At 53.9% G+C, this 20,725-nt stretch overlaps 3 protein-coding genes across 3 annotated transcripts; 1 reads left to right on the top strand and 2 right to left on the bottom strand.

The window, feature by feature from the left end:
- Positions 1-130: 130 nt before the first annotated feature.
- NFKBIB (NFKB inhibitor beta) lies at positions 131-8,396 on the top strand. Its single transcript, XM_081117711.1, has 6 exons — positions 131-428; positions 5,822-5,927; positions 6,007-6,358; positions 7,100-7,188; positions 7,279-7,539; positions 8,255-8,396. The coding sequence occupies exons 1-6, from the start codon at positions 250-252 to the stop codon at positions 8,345-8,347; spliced, it is 1,080 nt and encodes a 359-aa protein (XP_080973837.1). The 5' UTR covers positions 131-249; the 3' UTR covers positions 8,348-8,396.
- Positions 8,397-8,488: 92 nt separating this feature from the next.
- Positions 8,489-11,565, bottom strand: CCER2 (coiled-coil glutamate rich protein 2). The gene is made up of 5 exons (XM_081117710.1): positions 10,921-11,565; positions 10,622-10,662; positions 10,389-10,476; positions 9,491-9,993; positions 8,489-8,833 (listed from the first exon to the last, which is right to left on the bottom strand). Exons 1-5 carry the CDS (start codon positions 10,991-10,993, stop codon positions 8,744-8,746), a joined length of 795 nt encoding a protein of 264 aa, XP_080973836.1. The 5' UTR covers positions 10,994-11,565; the 3' UTR covers positions 8,489-8,743.
- An 842-nt stretch (positions 11,566-12,407) lies between these two features.
- Positions 12,408-20,696, bottom strand: SARS2 (seryl-tRNA synthetase 2, mitochondrial). The gene is made up of 16 exons (XM_081117709.1): positions 20,400-20,696; positions 19,527-19,622; positions 18,029-18,058; positions 17,268-17,408; positions 17,132-17,186; positions 16,477-16,540; positions 16,136-16,241; positions 15,367-15,414; positions 15,017-15,125; positions 14,674-14,719; positions 14,504-14,591; positions 14,314-14,423; positions 13,562-13,655; positions 13,376-13,468; positions 13,195-13,260; positions 12,408-12,891 (listed from the first exon to the last, which is right to left on the bottom strand). Exons 1-16 carry the CDS (start codon positions 20,661-20,663, stop codon positions 12,748-12,750), a joined length of 1,554 nt encoding a protein of 517 aa, XP_080973835.1. The 5' UTR covers positions 20,664-20,696; the 3' UTR covers positions 12,408-12,747.
- Between the last annotated feature and the right edge of the window lie 29 nt (positions 20,697-20,725).

Raw genomic sequence — 20,725 nt, 5'->3', positions numbered from 1 at the left:
GCGCCAGTAGCCACGTTGATAAAGGGCGCCAGGAAAATGTGGGAACTAGTAGAGAGCCGTAGTCCATATGGAAACTCTGATTGGTCATAGTGTGGTAGGGGGCGGGGCGTGAGAGATTTACCTTACTATGATTGGGTGGATCAGGGGGGCGTGGTGGGGAAATTCCCCGCAGGGCGGAAGCTCCAGAACTTTAGGCAGAGCCCAGCGACTGGTGGGCGACCGCGGGGGCCCCTGAGGCTTGGGGGGGCCATGGCCGGGGTCGCGTGCTTGGGGAAAACTGCGGATGCCGACGAGTGGTGCGACAGTGGCCTGGGCTCTCTGGGTCCGGACGCAGCGGCCCCTGGAGGACCGGGATTGGGCGCGGAGCTGGGCCCGGGGCTGTCGTGGGCGCCCCTCGTCTTCGGCTACGTAACTGAAGATGGGGACACGTGAGTGAACCTTACGCTGCCAAACTGGGCCCTAGAATACGACATCTAACTCCCTATTAGTCTCTGATCCCTGCATCACAACCTCTCACTCTTAAATCTGACTTCTGATGCTTGACTTCCTAAACCCTCAAGTCCTAACTTTTAATAAAATCAATTTCCTACCCAGCTGAACCTAACCCATAATTTCTGACCTCCTTTACTGAACACTGGTTTTCAGAGTTCCACATGTCTTTCCATTGATCCAAAATTCTATTTGACCTTCCTGACCCCACTCCTGAGACCTTTATTAGAATTGTAGCTCAGGCAGGCACCTCCTGACCTCTAACCTCCACAAATATGTATGGTCTTTGATCCTTCGCCCCTGATTTATGAGCATTAGACCTTTATTTCCGAAATCATTACTTGGCCTTTGAATCTAAGATCCCACCTTCTGAGCACTAATCTTCACATCTCACATTCAAAGAGAAAATTTGTAAGCTCCATGACAGCAGGGATTCGTCTGTTAAGCAAGTATTTATCAAACACGTTTCAGGCCCTGTTTTAGGTGCTGGTGATTAGGCAGTGAAGAAAGCAGACAAAAACTTATGCCCTGTGGAGTGTACATTCGAAGGAGAGGGGTATACAAACAGAAGGACTGACAGAAAGATGGGAAGGGTGGAAGGGAGAGAAAAAAAGAAAGAAAGGAAAAAGAGAAGGAAAGAAAAAGACACAGAAAGACACCAAGTAAGAGAGAGAAAAGAGGGACCAAAAAAATGACAAAAATTAAACAGAAAAATGGTATGCCAGAGGGTAGTAAGTTCTTTGGAGAAAAATCAGGCAGGAAAATGAGACAAATAGATTATTTGGGGAGAGCATTCTGGGTAAGAAGGTGAAAAAAAAAACAGCTTGGAAAGGCCCAAGCGAGGGATTGTACCTGGGGTTTTTGTGTGTTGTGTTTTCTGCTGTATCTCCAGTGACTGAATAGAGCCTGACCCATAGGTGGCACTCAATAAACACTGATCTTTCAAAGAACCCAGTTGGCTTCATTAATTTTCTCTCTTTTCTTGGCTTTCTATTTTATTGATCTCTGTTCTGACTTTGATTGTTTCCTTTCTTCTGCTTCCTTTGGGTTTGGTTTTTTCCTTTTTCTAGTTTCTTAAAGTGGAAGCCGAGGCCATTGATCTGAGACCTTTCTTTGTCATAGGTGGTGCGCACTGTTAAGTTTCCTCAGCACCGCTGTAGCAGTAGCTCACAAATTCTGATTTGTTTGTTGTGCTTTGACTTTTATTCATTTCAATACAACTTCTCTCTTGATTTCTCCTTTGGTCAGAGGATTATTTAGAAGTATGTTATTTAGTTTCCAGATATTTGGAAGACTTTCCAGATACCTTTCTTTTATTGATTTTTAATTTACTTCTTTTGCGGACTGAGAACATACTTTGTATGAATCGAATTCTTTTAAATTTATTAAGGCTTGTTTTGTGGTTCAGAATATTGTGTGCACTTGAAAGGACCATATTCCGGTGTTGCTGGGTATAGTGTTCCATTCCACTATGTCTCGGCCTTTGTGCTATTGTGGTCATACGTTTTTCTTGCACATGTGTCTAAAATGTGTTCTCTCAATTATCGAGAGAGACATATTGAAATCTCTACTAAGAATTGTGGATTTGTCAGTTTCTCCTTGTAGTTCTATTAGGTTTTGCTTGATGTAATTGGACACTCTGTTATCAGGGGCACAGATGTTTAGAATTCTGTCCTCTTGCTTCATTGACCTCTTTCTCCTTATGAAGTAACCTTCTCTATCCCTGGTAATATTCCTCACTCTGAAATCTACTTTGATATTAAATAACTCTCTCCTGCTTTCTTTTGACTCACTGGCATTAGAACAATACACCTTATTCTAAGTTCTATTGGAATACAGCCCTGCTCATCCGTTTCTATATTGCCAGTGGCTGCTTTTATTTTTTTATTATTTTTTTAAATCCTCACCCAAGGATATGTTTTTAGTGATTTTAGAGAGAGAGGAAGGGAGGAAGAGAGACATGGATCGGTTGCCTCCCATATGCACCCCAACTGGGATTGAACCTGCAACCTAGGTATGTGCCCTGACCAGGAATCGAACCCGCATCCTTTTGGTGTACAGGAGGGCACTCCAACCAACGGACAACCTGGCCAGGGCCACTCTTTTGTTTTTAACCTATTTTTAAGTATTTATATTTAGAGAGCTTCTTATAGTCAGCGTATAGTTGAATTTTGCTTTTTTAGCCAATGTGACAATGTCAGCTTTTTAATTAGAGTGTTTAGACCATTGACACTTAATTATTGATATGGTTATGTTTAAGTTTATTATATTGTTATTATTAATTTTCTACTTATCTCTTCTTCGTTTCCCTTTATCTTCCTTTTGGAACAAGTACATTTTGTTCCACTGTATTTGTTTGTTGGCTTCTTAGCTTAAACTCTGTGTTATTTTAGTGGTTGCTCTGAAAGGCAGGACTGGCAGACTCTGGGCTCCAGGCAGAATCTGGCCAGTCACCTGGTTTTGTGTGGCTGTGAGCTAAGAATGGTTTTTACATTTTTAAATGGTTGAAAAAAAGAAAAAGAAGAATATTTTGTTACCAGTGAAAATCATGAAATTCCAATTTCAGGCTCCGTAAATAAAGCTCGGTTGGAATACAGCCCCGCCCATCGTTTCCATATTGCCAGTGGCCGCTGTGGCATCACCCAAGCAGAGCAGAGTATGTAAAGAGACCACATGATCCACAAAGCCTAAAATATTTATCTGGCCCAGCTGGCCGTGGCTCAGCGGTTGAGCATTCACCTAGGATCCAGGAGATCAGGGTTCAATTCCCAGTCAGGGCACGTGCCAGGGTTGTGGGCTCGATCCCCAGCAGGGGGTGTGCAGGAGGCAGCCCATCAATGACTCGTCATTGATGTTTCTATCTCTCTCTCTCCCTCTCCCTTGCTCTCTCTGAAATCAATAAAGACATATTTAAAAAAATATTTTCAAAAGATGCTTACATAATAAGGAAAAAATCCTTTCTGTTGTCCCCTAGTGGACCTGTTTTCAGCGTTTAGTCCTTTGTGTAGATCCGTACTCCATTTGATGTCATTTCCTTTTGCTTGCAGGTTTCTTTTACCATTTCTTGTGGTGTGGGGCTGCTGGTGATGAGTTCCTTCGGCTTTTGTGTATCTGAAAACATCTGTATTTTGTCTTTGTTTTTGAAAGCTGTTTTTGCTGGGTTAAAAATTCTGGTTGGACAGTCATTGTCTTTGAGGACGATGTTGCTCCATTGTGATGTTTTGCAGTATTCCCTAGATGGAATCTGCTGTCATACTTATTTCTAGTTCTTTGTACTACTTAGGTATCTTTTTCTTTGTCTGCTGTTAAGATTTTGGTCTTTATCATTGGTTTTGAACAGGTTTTTTTTTTTTTAATCCTCACTTGATGACATTTTTTCCATTGGTTTTTCAGAGAGAGTGGAAGGGAGAGAGAGAGCGAGAAACATCGATGTGAGAGAGAGACATCGAGTGGTTGCCTCCCACTTGTGCCCCAACCGGGGCTGAGCCTGCAACCGAGGTACGTGCCCTTGGTCAGAATAGAACCCGGGACCCTTCAGTCCGTGGGCCGACGCTCTAACCAGTGAGCCAGACCGGCTAGGGCTTGAACAGATTTTTAAGTGATGGATCTTGGTGTCATTTTCTTGGTATTTCTTGTTCTTGGCAGTCATTCACCTTGGCTCTGATGGTTTAGAGTTTTCAGCAAGTTTGGAGAATTTTCTAGGTATTATTTCTTCAAATATTTTTTCTATCCAGCTCTTTAGGTACATTGTCCCACAGCTCACTGATGTGCTTTCCTTTTTTTATTTTATTTTATTTTTTTAAATATATCTCTATTGATTTCAGAGAGAGGAAAGGAGAGGGAGAGAGAGAGATAGAAACATCAATGATGAGAGAGTCATTGATCGGCTGCCTCCTGCACTCCCCCGACTGGGGATCGAGCCCACAACCTGGGCATGTGCCCTGACCAGGAATCGAACCCCGATCGCCTGGATCCTAGGTGGACGCTCAACCACTGAGCCACGCCCAGCTGGGCTGTGCTTTCATTTTTAAATGTCCTCTTCGTGTTTCATTCTGGAGAGTTTCTGTTGTGAATTCTTCAAGTTTGTTGATCTTTTCTTCTGCAATGTGTAATCTGTTGTTAATTCCATCTAGTGTGTTTTTAATTTCAGATGCTGGAGTTTTTATGTCGAGTTCAATTCGAATCTTTTTCTTTTATCATCCATGTCTCTACTTAACTTTCAGAATATGTGAGACGCAATTATAATGAACTGGTATTATAATTTGGTATTTTTGTTTGCTAATTCTGACATCCAGATCATTTCTAGGCCAACTTCATTTGATTGATTATTCTAATTATGGGTCAGGTGTTCCTGCTTCTTTGCATGCCTGATAATCTTTGATTAGATGCCAGGCATTGTGGGTTTTACCTTGTTAGGCTGGTTAGTTTTGTGTTCCTATAAATATTTTTTCTATTCTTGAGTATTGTCCTGGGTTACAGCTAAATTACTTATAAGTAGTTTGATCCTTTGGGATTTTGCTTTTATGATTTGTTAAATGGGTCCTGAGCAGTGTTCCATCTAGCACTCATCATTCCCCACTACTGAGGTAAGACATTCTGGAACATTCTACTCAGTGTTCTGGGAATGATGGATTTTTCCTATTCTGGCTGGTGGGAATAGTAGGCACTATTCACAGCCTCATGTGAGCAATGGGCATACTTCTCTAATCCTTTTGGATGATACTTCCTTCAGACTGGGGTCATTTCCCCACGCCCATTCCCTGATCAGTATCCTAAATACTCGAAAGGCTCCTCTGCAGCAGTCCGGAGCCTCTTCCTTTGCAGCTGTCCTCTCGGGTGCTCTATCTCCTGACTCTAGCTGCTTGCCCCCCACCCACACATGCACACATTGGGCTCCATTTTCTCACCTCAGGCAATCTGCCAGCCCTGCCTGGGTTACCTCTCCCTGCACCTTGGCTTGGAAATTCTCAAGACAGTAAGCTGTGGCAGGCAGTCGAAGGCTTCACCTCATTTGTTTCCTGTCTATCATCCATTGCATGACACACTTGTGCAGTATTTTGAAAACTGTTGTTTTGTATTCTGTGTTTTGTCTGATTTGTTGGTTGATTCAGATGGAAGGGAAATCTGGTCCTTGTTTGAGAGGAGGTAGAAGTCCTACTTAATAAATATTGATTAAACAAATTTTCTGAATTAACTCAGACCTCACCCTCTCAGATTCCTGACAACTGGTTCTAGAACAGTGGCTAGCACACAGTAGGTGCTCCATGTTTATCGAATGAGTGAATCCAAGTGTACGTGACCTCCGTGTTCTAACCCCTGTCCTTGTCCTCAGGGCACTGCACTTGGCAGTGATTCATCAGCATGAGCCCTTCCTGGATTTCCTCCTAGGCTTCGCCGCTGGTACTGAGTACCTGGACCTGCAGAATGACCTGGGCCAGGTGAGCTACTGGACTCTAGTGTAGAGCTTGGGGCCAGGATTCTCAGTGTGACCTCTAACCCTGCGCTCTGCTCCTACAGACAGCCCTGCACCTGGCAGCCATCCTGGGGGAGGCATCCTCGGTGGAGAAGTTGTATACAGCCGGCTCCGGGTTGCATGTGGCAGAGCGTGGGGGCCACACAGCGCTGCACCTGGCCTGCCGCGTGGGGGCACACGCCTGCGCTCAAGTGTTGCTCCAGCCCCGTCCCCAGCGACCTAGGGGAGCCCCCTACACCTACCTCACTCAGGGCTCTGACCACGCCCCTGACACTGACCACGCCCCTGACACCGACCGCACCGCTGTGCCCTTATACCTCGAACCTGACTTGGAGAAGGAAGAGGATGAGAGAGAGGAAGACTGGAAGCTGCAGCTGGCAGCTGAAAACTATGATGGTGAGGGCCCCCGGTCCCTGAGCAGGGCCAGGTGACAGCACCTCGCTCTGGGCTCAGCTCTCCTGACTCACCCAGGCCTGTGGAAAGTAATACTGAGTCTTCAGGGAGCCAGGCATTGGGACCAAAGACTCCCACCCAGGCCCCGGATTATTGAGAATTGGCAGTGTGGGACCCAGGACCCCCACCTGGAGGCTCCAGATCATCTGGAACCCATAGGCCTAGAGCTCCTAGGCCAAACCCAGTTGTTGGGCCTAGTTTCCCCCAGCCCTCATGGGAAAAAAGACCTTTTTCCCAGGGCCCTGGTGTCTGAGTCTCAGCTCTCCCTTCTCTAAGTCCAACTACCTGGGACCTGGCCCCTTCACAAAGGGACTGAGGTCATCCCGGACCCAGTCAGTGTTTAGGGTCCACCCCAGCCCCCCCAAGCTCACAGGTCCTTCAACTACTCAGGACCCAGGAATTTGAGTTCTGGGTTCTTTGTAAAGTAAGACCAGAGATCAGGTCTCCTCGCCCCAAGATCCAGGCCCCAGACCCACAACCTAGGCATTGGCACTGCCAGCCAGTTCCAGTCCATCTGAGACTTGGGTGTTTGCAGTGCAGGTGCCTCTTTGATATACCCAGAAATTCAGGAGCCAGACCCCAAACTTGGTCACCCTCAGGCCACAGAGCCCTCCCCTGGGATTGTGGCATTAGGGGCCCAGGCCCCTCACCCCCATGGTCTAATGTCAGTCATTCTGTCCCCAGGCCACACCCCCCTCCATGTGGCCATCATCCACAAAGATGCAGAGATGGTCCGACTACTCTGGGAGGCAGGAGCTGACCTCAACAAATTGGTGAGCTGTCCTGGGGAGGAGGTGTGGCAGGATGGGGGTTGTCCCAGAGTGGAGCACGGCCTCCTCTGACCTCTCTGCTACACCCCACAGGAGCCCACGTGTGGCCGGAGCCCCCTGCACTTGGCAGTGGAGGCCCAAGCAGCCGATGTGTTGGAGCTTCTCCTGAAGGCAGGTGCTGACCCTGCTGCCCGCATGTATGGTGGCCGCACCCCGCTGGGCAGCGCCATGCTCCGGCCCAACCCCATCCTTGCCCGCCTCCTCCGTGCACATGGAGCCCCTGAACCTGAGGATGAGGACGACAAGCCTGGCCCCTGCAGCAGCAGTAGCGACAGTGACAGCGGGGATGAGGGCGTGAGTCAGGAGGAAAGACTGGGCGGCCCAGCTGGGGGCTCAGGGTAGATGGGCAGGTGGGAGGGGGGACAAGAGAAATTAGGCAGCACATGGAGACTGACCTTGGGCTGTTGCAATTAGAGAACTCGGGCAGGAACGCGAGCAGGGCGAGTGACCTGGACGGGGGTGGCCGGGAAATTAAGGCAGTGGCAGAGGGAGAACTCAGGCAGAAGCAGAGAAAAGACCTCGCTGTAGTGATTGGTAAATAGGCAGCAGAGAGCAGCAGTGTGGGGAGTGATTTTGGGGAGTTGGAGAACTCGGCTGTGGGAAGATGACTTAGGGCAGGAGCGATGGGAACACTGGCAGCGGTGGGGAGAGACCTTAGCCAGCGGTGAGGCTGTTTCTTTGGAAAACCCTTGGGCAGGGGATGATGTTGGATGGTGGGAGTTGAGGAATTTGGGTAAAGGCAGAGGGCAGGGGTGAAGGAGGGGGACCTCAGTGGCTGCGGCTGCTGAAGAACTGCTGAAGCACCCAGGCTCCAGCTCCAGCAGTAGCGGTGGGAGAACACAGGTGACCTTAAAAATGGTGGAGAGAACTAGGAGCAGGGAAGTTGAACTAGGAGCGGGGAAATGTGGGTTTCAAGGCAAGACCCAGTTCTTAGGTTGGGTGGGAGAAATGGGCAGTGGGCAAGGTGGCAGCCACCTGAGCCCCTCTGCCTGGCCTCCTCTGCCCCCAGGATGAATACGACGACATCGTGGTCCACAGTGGCCGGAGCCCAAACTGGCCACCTACCCCAGCTTCAAAACCTCTCCCTGATGACCCCATCTGACTTAATTGTTAATAGGATTTCCAATTTAATAAAACCCCGGTTCTGACAACTGGAGATTAGATTGGCTGTTGCCTTCCCGGTCCGTGCCCCCCCCTTCACTCCCAGGCGCCACCCCTCCAACACTGAGTGCCGCACAGTAGCCTCGGGGGTTTTCTTTGTACTTTATTCACTCAGAAGGGTTGGAGTGGGTTTCGTGGGTGGTGGAGTGTTTCCTGAGTCAGTATGAGCCTAGCCCCTCTCCCCAGCACAGACTTGGCCCCTCAGGCTGGTTCCAAGGTACTCCTCCCACTCCTGCGGGTTAGGGAGTGGAGTGGGGCACCAGGTGAGGTGGGGGCTTTGGGGGTCAACAGTCCTAAGCCATAGGATGAGTCAGGAAGGAGGACATGAGGTCAGGAGTCAGCCCTCCCTCCTGAGCTCCTCCCCCAGCATCTCTGTGGCCTTCTTCAGCTCCTCTCTCACGTGCTCCAGCCGCTCCACATCCTGCTCCTGGTGGGATCAGAAATGGGGTGGTCAGCACCCACCTTCAAAGGCAGCCACACCAGTGGTCGCCCATGCATGTGGGCCATGTCAGCTCACACAGTGGCAGCCAGCAGTAATCATCCTGGTCATCATGGGCTGCGATAGTGACCGCAGTGGTTGCCATAACCCTGGTAATGTTGGCCAACACGACCAGTGGTGAGGGCTATGGTGCCTGCCATAGCCAACAGCAGCATACATAGGACTAGCAAAGATGCCCGACTTGGATGCCATGACCCATTTGGGAGGTGATGGCCATTTTGGTTCCTGCCACCAATCATGGAGACATCTTAGTTTCCATGACCCAGCAATAGCATCCATCTATAGTTCAGTGAACCAGGCACAGCAGCCTTTTCATGTGGCCAATTTGCTCGGCAGGAACTAGCGTGGTGGCTAACTCAGACACTGCACGAATGGTGGCCATGTGGGTTACTGTAATCAGAATGGTGGCCATCCGGGCTAAGTAGAGGCCCTGCTTCAATGTGCTACCTAGTCCTGGTGTCAATCCTGGTCACTGTGACCCATTCATGGTGGATCATGCTGTTTATGGCCCAACACTGGTAGCTGTTTGGTAGGAACTCCATGGACATCTGGTAGACCCTACTCCCCACTGCCACCTCCACTCACCTCCCTCTCTGAAGCCTCTTCCTTCTCCTCCTGCTGGGACTCGGTTTCCGGCTGGCGGTGGCGGTGGCGCAGCAAGTCCTCGTGCCTCTCTCTGCCCCGGCCCTCGGCCCCCTGCCACAGGCTGCGGCCCCCGCCCAGCACCTGCACGCCCTTCTCCTCGGCCTCGAACTGGGCCGTCTCCTCGTGACTGGCCTGCTCTGCCACCCGCTTCTGGGGGCCCCCACCATCCTCTAGCCGCTGCTTCCACAGGCCCTCGAAGGTCTCCACGGGCCCCCTCTCCTCCTCCTCCTCATGGTCCTCTTCCTGGCGGAGCCGGCTGTGGAGCTGCTCGCCGATGGCCTGTTCCCGCACCTCAGACTCGTGGGTCCTCTCTGCTGCTGCCGCCTCCTCCCTCACCTCCTGGCTGGACCTCGTCTCCCCGGCTTCCCGCTTCTTGAACTCTCCGACCAGCAGGCCTTTCTCCTCGGTGGACACACAGCCGTAGGGCTCTGTCTCACACATCTCTGGGGGAAACAAAGGATGTTTTTTGCACAACCAGTTGGGAAACATCTGGAGGAGTTCTGGGGCCCACCTGCAGTCCCACAGGGGGACTGCCCAGAACTGGGAGAGGAGGGTCAGGGCTGAGGCCATCCCCTACCCCGCTCCTGTATCTCTGTGAGGAGCCCCAAGGGTGGGCTGGGGGCCAGGCTGGACGCACTGGGACAAGAAAGGGGCACGGCCACCTCCTCTGCCAGCCAAGAATTGAGCCCAAGCAGGAGGGGAAGGAAGAGGCTTCAGAGAGGGAAGTGAGTGGAGGGGGCAAGGGAGGCTCTGGGATCAGAGGACACCCTCCAGGCAGCCCTGGACAGAACTTGGGCGGGGGGGGTCCCGGAGGAGCTGGAGCCTGGGCCCTCCTTACCTTTGTGTAGGAGAGTCGTGCAGGGGCCTCGCTGGGCCTGACCCAGCGTCAGCACTTCTGTGACCACCTCTGCCAGACAGCGGGTCAGCTGGGGGTGAAGGTCAGAGGGGAGGTTGAGGGTAGGGCAGATAGGGGTAAGGAGAGCAGTTGGAGAGATGATCATGCAGGAGGCTGGGCAGGGAGGGCCAAGACTCCAGGGAGATGAGGCAGGGCAAGAGGTCCACACTCCTTACCTCTTCCTTGGAGGGTCTGGTCGCCAAAGGAGCAGCGGTGGCTGTGGAGGAAGGAGGTGGGAACTGGGCTCAGGACCCCCAGCGCTGTCCCCCGTGCTGATCCCAGCTCCAAGGGCATCCGGATATGCACAGTCCCCTCCCTGGCCCACCTGCCAGATGCACTGTCCCCACAGGGAAGCTTGGTCCATTAAGTCTCTCATCAGACCCCACTGGGCATGCTGTCCCAGCCCCCAGTCACCCGAGTCCCTGCTCCCCACACTGGCTGCCAAGGTGCCCCCTCCCTGATTTCTGGCACTCACATGCCCCCAGCAGCAGCAGCAGCATCAGGGACAGTGGCAGCAACAGCAACACGGAGGGCCCGCGGTGCTGCATGGTGGCGCTTCCCGATTGAGGACCTCAGTGCTGTGCGGACCAGGGCAGCAGCTCTTTATAATCCTCGTGGTGGCCCCGCAAGGGAGGAAGTGACGTCACTGCCGCCCCCTCCTGCCGCAGGCAGGACAACAGCTGTGGGGCGCCGGCTTGCCTGAGACCCTCAATTATTCATAGGGACCCACGCTCTGCACCCGCTCCCCTCCGGCTTCTGGGACCTCAGCACATCATGGGGATAGGGAGATTGCCACAAACAAACAAGGTCTGAGCTTAAGGCCTTGCTGAAAGGCAGCCTGGGTTCGAACCAGCAGCAGCCATTTACTGATGGACCTCATCGGACCCCTATCCTTCCTTGGCCCCAGTTTTCTCATCTGGAAAGTGGGTCTCATAGCCTATTCCTGAGGTGGTGGCTGGGCTCTGCCTGACTCCCAACTCCACAGCTACCAGACCTACAGCACTGGGACAATTGCTTTACCTCCCTGACTCCTGTTTCTTCATTTGTAAAATAGGGTCTGTGACAACCTACTCCACAGGCGAGGCTTGATGGCAAGAAATAAATAAATGAATGTGTGTATAAGCTAATTTAGGCAGTTCTGGGTACTGGGAACTGCTCAGGTCGGAGCACCTTCGGTCCTGTAAGTTTTATTGAGCACCTACTATATGCCCAGTGAGGTTGCTACAGTGAAGGAACTGGCAAACTGCCCTGCCCTCTTGGAGCAGACAATTGAGAAGGGGGTGACAGAAAATACTCAAATACTATGTAAGGAAGGAGGAAGAGAAGGAGGGGCCTTGTGAGCCACAGTGACAACTTTGCCCTTTCCTGAGTGAGCTAGAGCTACAGGAGGGCTCTGAGCAGGGGGCACATGCCTGGATGCCCATGTCACAGGGGCCCTCTGGCTGTGTGCGAGACAAGGAGCAGGGAGACAGCAAAGAGGCTGCATGACTCTCCACATGGGAGACAGCAGTGGACAGGAGCATGGAGGGGTCAGGATGGGAGAGGGAGTTCTGGAAACATTTTGAAGGTGGAGCTGCCTGGGTCTGCAGACAGACTGGACGTGGGTTAAGGGGAGATGAGAAGGACATGTAGGGCTGTGGCCGGAGGAGCTGGGATACTCCACATGCAGTAACGGGCACACCCAGGGAAGAATAAGTTTGGGTTTCACTGTCTGTGCTGCCTATTGGCCCCCTACCCGGAGCCAGGGACAGGGGTGAGGTTGAAATGGGTCATTGTGAGGTGCCACTGTCCCAAAGGGGAGAGGCATTGGCATCCTCTCAGCTCCCCCAGTGGTCCACGTGCCCTGGGCGTTGCTGGACACTTCCAGCCATGGCCTGTGATGACTTAGCACTTCTGAGCAACTGTCCCGCACCCCCGCAAGTCGCCCAGGACCATCTCCCTTGCTCACGGATCCACAAAGACCATTGTTCTGACCATTTATTGGGGGCCTTCTGCTAAGCACTGAGGGGGAGAGGGAAGAAGGAAGGAGGCAGAGGCCTCTCTCCTTCCCCCACCCCTAGAGCCTTCAAGTCCCCAGATGTCCTGCTTCCCAGTACAGGTTGGGACCCCCCCAATGACATTAGGGTGACTGATTCTGAGGCAGCAGGGAAAGAGAGGTGGACCCTGGAGTCCACAGGCCCAGGTGTGGTGCTGACGAGGAATACAGGTGTCAGGACAGGCTCAGGGCCATATGTCCTAGGGGTCCAGGGTCCCCTAAACTCCAGGAAGCAGTGAAAACTGGGTGGCTGATGAGGACGAGTCCTCAGCTCAAGGCAGGCTGGCCCGGGAGCCGAGGCTTCTGGCGCTGGTTGGGCCCGATGTACTGGAGAGGCACGTGGGTGGGAGCTGTGATCCGATCAGTGCCCAGGTAGGGCTGGAGGGCAGGGGGCACGAGGACAGAGCCATCCTGGGGACAAAGCAGGCCTCAGGATGCTGTGGCTGCACTAGCTCTCCACCCTCTACCCCTCTGGGTACGATCCTTTGGCCCCCCCCCACCTTTTTAAGATTTCTTTATTGATTTTTAGAGAAAGGAAGGGAAAAGGAGAGGAACACCAATGCAAATGGGAAACATCAATCGGCTGCCTCCTACACGCCCCCCACCAGGGATCGAGCCCACAACCCTGGCATGTGCCCTGACTTGGCAATTGAACCAGCAACCTTTCAGTGCACAGGACAGCGCCCAATCAACTGAGCCACACCAGCCCCTCACCTTTTGCTGATTGCTCTCTAGGAGGGCGATGAGAAGGCGGGGGACAGCACAGGCTGTGGCATTCACCTGGGAGAGAGGCATGCTCAGGCTGAGGCCCACTGGCTGGCCCCAGGGAGGGCTGAGGTCGTGTGGGTGGTGTGGGCGGTGCAGGCAGGGGAGGCACAGGAGTGCGGGGGCTCACCGTGTGGGCAAACTGCAGCTCCCCAGCCTCTGTCTGGAACATGATGTGGAGGCGGCGGCTCTGGAAGTCTGTGCAGTTAGAAGCACTGGTGACCTAGATGGGAGGTGGGGCGGGCTAAGAGGATCATCTATGGGGGGCGGTGTTACACTCCTTCCACCCTGTGTCCCCACCGGGGTGGGAGCTCACCTCACCATAGCGGCCCCGGCCTGGCATCCAGGCCTCAATGTCGAACTTGCGGTAGGCGGGAAGGCCCAGTTCCTGGGTGGGCATGTCCAGGACACTGGACATGGAGAAAGACAGGGAAAATTCAGGGGGAGGGGAGGAGGAGGGAAGAAAAAAATGGAGGCGTTGGAAGAGAAGGGAGCCAAAAAAGTGGGCACCAGACGTAAAAAAAAAAAAAGAGATAGTGGCAAAGGGGACACCTCCTTGAGGCAGGGATGGCGATGGAGGTGATACAGGAGGAGGAAGCAGGAAGGGACTGATAGGAAACAAGGCTGGGGAGGAGAAAGGGCATGTGGCGGCCTCTCCAGGCTAGTCCCACCATCTGTAATAATGGCACCCCATATTTTTGTAATGGGTCTCCCAGAAAAGAGTCTGCATTTCTCAGCATCTTTTGAAAGCTACGTGAGACTGACAGGGGAAGTAGACCTCCAACATCTTAAAGGCAAGGGGTGTGCCCCACCTTCCCACTGGGTGGTGAGAAGCTGGCTGGGCCTGCATGAGAGGGAGCACCCTAGGGATAGGGAGCAACAGGAGGGAAGGGGCCTGGGTCTTGACCCTGGAGCACCATGCTGCTTATGCTGCAATTACAATCCCATAACTCGAATCAAAACTTCAGAGATTGATAGGCAGGCAGATAGCCTCTATATAATCCTAGCACAGGGAAAAGGGGGCAGGGGGAGAAGCATCAACCTCCTACCCCCCCACACCCTCCGCACCGAAAGTGCAAGCCCAGCTCTGTCAAGATCTCCATCTGCAGGGACAGAAACTCCTCCAGCAGCTGCGAGCTTTGTTCCAGCCCAGGGCCTGTCACCCCAAACATCTCCACCTGGGGCAGGGTAGGGGGCAAAGGAGTCAGGAGACCCTTGGCTGTTGGGGTGACCCCCCCAAAGTCCCTGCTGTACTAACCTTGGTGAAGTGGTGTACTCGATACAGCCCCCACGGCTCTTTCCCCGTGTCTGTTTCTGCCCGGTAGCAGGTACTGGAACAAACCATCCTGGAGGAGCAGGGAGCAGGAGTCAGGGAAGGGAGAGGAAATGTCACAGGTGGGGACAAGGTGGACAGGAACTGGGCATCACCTGATTGGCAGGTCCTTGAAGGCCACGGAGTGGTCCATGAAGTAGCCTGGGAGGAGAGGGGGACAGGGTGGGTCAGCCAGGACCCACCCCCCCATCCATAGGAAACTTTTGTGAGGATCAGAAGGGGTATCCCCTCTGCAGATACAACGTTGTGTCAGGCATGTGGCTGTTGCGCAGTAAACAACCTGAACAACTGTACGCGTTGGCCCCGGGGCTGCCGAGATATCCTGGGCAGGCAGCCGTCACCTCCCAGGATGCTCTAAGTTGCCCCCCTATAATTGCTCCTGCTCTGAGGGCACTGAAGGTGTACTCACCACCACCCTGGCCCCAGGCAGGTGCTCACCTGCAAGCCCCACCTCCGATGTCCCGGCCAGGTTGAGGTCTTCAAAGCGGGAAGGGTCAATGTTGTAAATTTGGGATGGGTTGGCATTTGGTGTCATCCCACAGCCTTCCTGAGGAGGCCAAGCCACAGAGGTCAGGGGACAGATAACCACAGACTCCTCCATTTTGCAGTCACAACCCTTTCTCCTCCCCTAGAAACATCTGGAATCACTGTGGCCTCCCTGTTCCGTCCTGATCCCTCAAGCCAGCCCCAGGGCAGTTTCCCCAGGGGAGACAGACTGGCCTCCCTGCCTGGCCTCCAAAATGGGGCCTGACACACAGCTTGGTGTGGAGGGCAGAGTCCTCACTCACAAACACAGCTCCTCGGAGAAGGTCTGGCACCGTCATGGGGGTGAAGCCCTGTGGGGGAAGGAAGGGGGTGAGAAGCACAGCCAGGACCCCTACCAGAACCCAAGCTCAGGCCTGAAGAAGGGACACTGCAGATGGGCCAATGGCACCCTCTTGTCACTCCAAAGTCCATTCCATGTCAGAGGAAGTTGAAGAAGGCCTGAGCAGCGCGCTTGGAGCTGGCCCCAGGCCCCGGTGTCCCTGTCACTGGGACCCTCTTCTGGTGCTTCATGGTTTCCACATACATCATACCACACCAGGCAGCCGGAAGTGTAGTTCAGTTATACCCCTCCCCTGCTTAAAGCTTTCTGTGGCTCCCCAGGTCATGTTCAAGTCCCTCACCATGGCCAATGCCCCATGCATTCGGCCCTGGCTGACCCTGCAGTTTCAATGGACCCCATGTTTCTGCAACACTCCCTTTACATGCAGGCAGGAGGCAGTGAGTGCAGTGGTTACAAGTGTAGGCTCTAGCCTTGAGCCTGCACACTAGCTGAGAAGACTTGGCCTACTTACTCCCCTTTCCAGGCCTCAATTTTTCCATCTCTAAAATGGGGATAATACTAGCACTCACCTCATAGAGTTGTCCTAAGAATTAAATGTGTCAGTGATACATGTAAAGTTCTGAAAACAGTGACTGGAACAGAGATCACACCCCCTCCTCACTGCCTTAAGCCTTCTGAGCTCAGCTTCAATGCCATCCCCTCCAGGCAGCCCTCCCACCCTTGGTTCATACCCGGTGGATGAGCTTGTTTAGTGTGAAGTTGACTAGGCCGTGTTGCAGGAGGGCTCCAGCCCCACGCAGGTAATAGGAGCGGTGGCCAGACACGTGGGATAGGCGCCTGGGAGACAGATGGGCAGATAAGTGGGGACATATGGGCCAGGGCTGGGAGGGCAGAGGGGCACTCCAGTACCCCAGGGCAGAGGCCCAGCTGCCAAACGGGGACCGGGCATCAAACATTCATGCGGGGTGTGGCCCTGGTGGTTCCACATCCCATGCTGGGCCGGGGGGGCAGAGCCGGCAGCCAGCTGTTGGGGTGGGGAGGGCTGGGAGGAGGGGGCCAGGAGGGGGCTCACTTCTGGCGGATGATGTCGAGTTTCTCGGCGATTTCCAGGTGGCCCCGGGGTTGGAAGGAGAAAGCTGGATGTAGATGAGAAACAGTGGGTAAGAGGGGGAGAGGTACGAGGAGGAGAGTGGGGACCCGGGACAGAGAGAGAGGAGGTTAGAGACAGCGGGAAGGAAAGGCAGTAAGACAGAAAGAAGGGAAAGGAGAGAACAGAAGGCAGAAATGGAAAAGGGACAGAGAGGAGAAGAAAAGACACAGAGAGAAACAAACTGAAAGGGACGGAATAGGACGGAGGCAGAGCTGGAGCTGGAAGGAGATGGAGGCAGAAGCAGAAAGGAGAGGAAGAGAGAAGGAAAGAGAAGGAAATGCTAGGTGGAAGGGAGAGAGAATCAGAGAGAAGGGGAGACACAGAGAGCCAGGGAGGAAAAGCCCATGAGAGGTGGGGCCAAAGCACGGGGGCCAGAGACAGTTGGACAGACAGACACTAGTGGGCACACAGGCGCAGGGTGAGAGGGCCTGATGAGGGGAGAGAGTGGATGAAAACAGAGCTGCCCCACACAGAGAGCCTCAGCAAGAGCCCAGAGGGGCAGGGGATGGAGTCCACACACCCCTAGACCCCAGGGGCCCCACCCCCAGCCTGGGGTGCCCGAGCCAGAGTGGCCCACCTGGTTTGTCTCCGATCACATGTAGCACTTGGGCCTGGCTCTCATCCCCGACGGGCTGCAGGGAGACAGAGAGGATCACCAAGAAGGTGGCACTGGGCAGGCCCCTGACCTCCCTGATGCCCAGCACGGGGCTTACCACGTCTGGGTGGGTCTGGTTGGGCAGCCTCAGTGCCCACAGGTAGAACTGCTCCTCAAGTAGGGCCTCCTTGGGGTACAGGAGTGTGAGCTGCTTCCGGATCTCCTGGCCGCGTGCCCGCAGACTCTGATACTGGGGGTCCTGGGGAGGGTGAGAAGGGTCAGCCCAAGACAGGGTGGGGGAGTCCCTCTACCAGTCTGACTTGGATCCTTGCTGGCAGAACCACTGTGGTAGACATTTGTTACCTCCTCTTTTGGCTCAATATCCTTAATTTCCTTTAGGGAACCTCCCTTCTCCCTTCACCTTTACAAGGCACATCCATGGGGACATGACTCAGGCCTGGATTACTGGAACATTCCATTGCCTTGGCCATAGTGACTGGCTCAAAAGATAGGCACATGACATAAGCCAAACTTAACAGAATCGGCTCTAGGACTATGGCTGGAGCTATCAGGGAAGAGGTTCTCTTTGCACCCAACCCTGCCTCCCTTTCCCGGAGGGGAGAAAGCTGGTCTGGGAATAAGAGGGAAGCAGAACCAAATATGGAGCCAGGACCTGGATCCAGCGGTACCTGAAGCTTGCATTTTAGTTTCATGAATCAATAGAGCTTGGTTTTCTTTTTTCCTTACTCCTGTTTGAGTTGTCACATACAATGGAGGAATCATGACTGTCACTGTCACATACAACAGAGGAATCATGACTGATATATGCTGCCTGCCCCTCCCCACCCCCAAGGGACAGGACGTTAACCCCTGTAGTACCTGTTGCGCCTGATTGTTGTCTCGGTTCGCCTGGTGGAAAGAGACAAACAGGGTGATTGGGTTGATGAAGTTGCGGGTGGGGAGGAGGGAGGGTGAAAGGTCATACAGGGCCGGGGGATCTGAATTCCTCGCTCTGTGAATGCCTGGCTGGGTCCCTCCCGACTGTGCCTGTGTCTGTCAGTAAAGCTGGGAGGCGGCAAAATAACGTAACAATCACCCCGTCGCCCTGCTCACTGAGTACTGCCTGTGCCTGGCCCTGTGCAGAGGGCTCTCACACGACCCTATTTCTTCATAACCTACTCCACAAGGCTGGCATCAACGTGACCCCGTTTTGTAAGTGAGAAAACCAAGGCTCAGCAAGATAGTCTGTGAGAGTGTACTTGGAGGCCCGTGACCAAGGGCCTCTCTGATGCTGAGCAGCAGAGGGTATCAGAGAGACCTGGGCCTGAATGCTGGGTGCTGACCAGCTGTGTACCTTTAGGCAAATCTCTTCCCCTCTCTGGGCCTCAGAAAGTCTGTGAAATGGAATAACAGGACCTCCCCGGCTGGCTGCATAGCTTCCCCGAGAAGTTGCACTGGCACTTGCTGACCATTAACTGAGACCAACTGTGTTGTTTTCATGGGCTGCCCCGTGATGCTTGTGGCCCAGGCCCCGGCTCACACACAGTAGGTCCCTGGGAGATGTAATCAGTGTTGCGAGAGGCCTTCGGCAGAGTGGTGACAAGCAGCCCCGATGCCTGGCCGCGAATCCTGCCTCTCCAGCTTCCTGGCTGTGAGACTGAGGCACATTTTAACCTCTTAAGGCCTCAGCTTCCTCAGCTGTAGAATTGGGTTTGTGCTGTCCCTGTCTCTGAGTTGTGAGAATTAAGAATAAGGGAAGCACCTAGAACAGTGCCTGGCACACAGTGATTGGTATATAAACGCCTGCTATTATTTTTATGACTGTTTCCCAGCCCTCTGTGGGAGATGCTGTTGGGTGTTTAATCCAAACTCACCTGCCCTCCTCCCTCCTTTCCCACAGAGCCCTGGCCCAGCTGGCCCTCCCAGGCTGCCTGGAGCTCAAGGAACGTGGGCCCAGCTGAGGATGCCTCTTGCTGCAGACGGGTGTGGGCGCAGGGCTTTTGTGTCCCTGAGAATGAGAGAACCCTTCTGGAGGCTTCAGGGAAGATCTCCCTGCTCTTGGAAAAGGCACTCAAGCCAGAGAAGTTCCATTTTCTGCCTCTGGCAGGGTCGCTGGAAGAAACACTGTACTAGGGCAGCCATCTTGGAACTGCGGGAGGGGAAACTGAGGTCAAGTCACTACAGTGAAGTCACAGGCGGAATGAGAGGGAAGGAACCTGGGTTGGGGATGCTGGGAGGTGCCCAGGGACACCTGGCCCTGGAAGGCTTGTTATGCGAGGTAATGAATGTCCACATCCTTCAAGTTCAAGTTGGGTTTCTCATTAAAAGCCAGAGGCATCTTGGCCCCAGCCCACGCAGCTAGGACCCCCATGCTCACCATCAGGGCCCGCACTGACTCGGCCACAGCCACCTTCTCCTCCTCCAGGCTCCTGATCTGCTCCCGCAGCTGCCTCAGCTCCTGCCACGTTGCGATCTGGGGTGGACACAGCAGGGAAAGATGTGAAGCGGCACTGTCCTCTGCCCCTTCTGGCTGGAGCCTCACACCACTGGCCGCCCGGACCAGCGGTGGGGTGAGGAGAGACCCTCACTGGCCCCCAGAGCCATTCTTTCCTCCTTCCCTTCAGTAAGAGGACTTCCTGACGCTCCCCTTTCTCAGGCCCCTTGGATTGGATGATGGACCCTAAGGAGAGCTGAACAGCTGAACAGAACAACATCCTAAGGGACCCAGAAGGAAGACGAAAGGACCTGGGCACTGAAGGGCATGGAGCTGAGGCCGCCGCCGGCCCTCACCTTTCCACTCCCTTGTGACAGCAGAAGAGCCTCTATCCTCGGGGCTGCCACAGCAGCTGACCCTGCACTCCCCAAGACAGGGGTCAGGCGGGGCGAGAGAGACCAGCACCCCCCCAAATCTGCTCCTCCTCCTTAGGGATAGCCCCACCAACCCCCGTCCCCCTTTTTCTTTTGGATTTAGCCTTAGGCGTGAAGTCGAAGCACAGAGGGAACTGACACCCAGTTCCTAGCGCAGAGATACCCCGCGCGCTTTATGGAACAGGCGCATAATGGGCGTCTAGAGAGCAGGCCCTTCGCACTCTGTCGACAACTGGCACATGCGTCAGGTCCTAGCACAATACTGGCTACACTTGGGAAGGAACGACAATTCCTGCAGTAAGATCGCCCCTGCTGGAGAGAGTCTTGCAAGCCCGTTCGTCCGTCGAGCACCCAGTCCGCTGGCCCGCGCAAGCGCACTCACGATCGCCGGGAGGTCGTCCGGCCGCAGCTCCCCCTTGCGGTGCTCCAGGGTACGCGCGGTTTCTTCCGGGCATGTACACAGCAACTCCACGTCCAGTTGAGGGAGCGCGCTGTAGCCCTCGCGTGCGTGCTCGTACAGGAGGTTCCGGTCCCGTTTCTCGGATGCGAAACTTCTTGGGCTCTGGTTGCAGACGCAATGTCCCCGGGGCCGGAGCCCTCGGAAGGCCGCTAAAGGCCACAAGCGGCGCGCTACGGCCGCAGCCATCTTGGCTGGGAGACAAGGAGACACAGCCCTTCGTCCCGCCCACTTCGCGTTTAGACCAATTG

The sequence above is a fragment of the Miniopterus schreibersii genome, assembly GCF_964146895.1.
Source record: "Miniopterus schreibersii genome assembly, chromosome: 18".
In the NCBI taxonomy this organism is placed as follows: Eukaryota; Metazoa; Chordata; class Mammalia; order Chiroptera; family Miniopteridae; genus Miniopterus; species Miniopterus schreibersii.
Note: the sequence above shows the minus strand (reverse complement) of the source record. Positions and strands in the feature narration are given on the sequence as shown.

Bases quoted from the DNA above. Each gene is read 5' to 3' on its own strand.
- NFKBIB (XM_081117711.1), top strand. From the start codon at position 250: ATGGCCGGGGTCGCGTGCTTGGGGAAAACTGCGGATGCCGACGAGTGG. The intron at 429-5,821 runs GTGAGTGAACCT...CCTTGTCCTCAG, and splicing joins GTAACTGAAGATGGGGACAC to GGCACTGCACTTGGCAGTGA. The intron at 6,359-7,099 runs GTGAGGGCCCCC...TTCTGTCCCCAG, and splicing joins GGCAGCTGAAAACTATGATG to GCCACACCCCCCTCCATGTG.
- CCER2 (XM_081117710.1), bottom strand. From the start codon at position 10,993: ATGCAGCACCGCGGGCCCTCCGTGTTGCTGTTGCTGCCACTGTCCCTG. The intron at 10,477-10,621 runs GTAAGGAGTGTG...CTTCACCCCCAG, and splicing joins CCAGACCCTCCAAGGAAGAG to CTGACCCGCTGTCTGGCAGA. The intron at 8,834-9,490 runs GTGAGTGGAGGT...TGATCCCACCAG, and splicing joins AAGAGGCTTCAGAGAGGGAG to GAGCAGGATGTGGAGCGGCT.
- SARS2 (XM_081117709.1), bottom strand. From the start codon at position 20,663: ATGGCTGCGGCCGTAGCGCGCCGCTTGTGGCCTTTAGCGGCCTTCCGA. The intron at 18,059-19,526 runs GTGAGCATGGGG...TCTTTCCACCAG, and splicing joins AGTCAGTGCGGGCCCTGATG to GCGAACCGAGACAACAATCA. The intron at 13,261-13,375 runs GTGAGCCCCCGC...CCTCTCTCCCAG, and splicing joins AGCTGCAGTTTGCCCACACG to GTGAATGCCACAGCCTGTGC.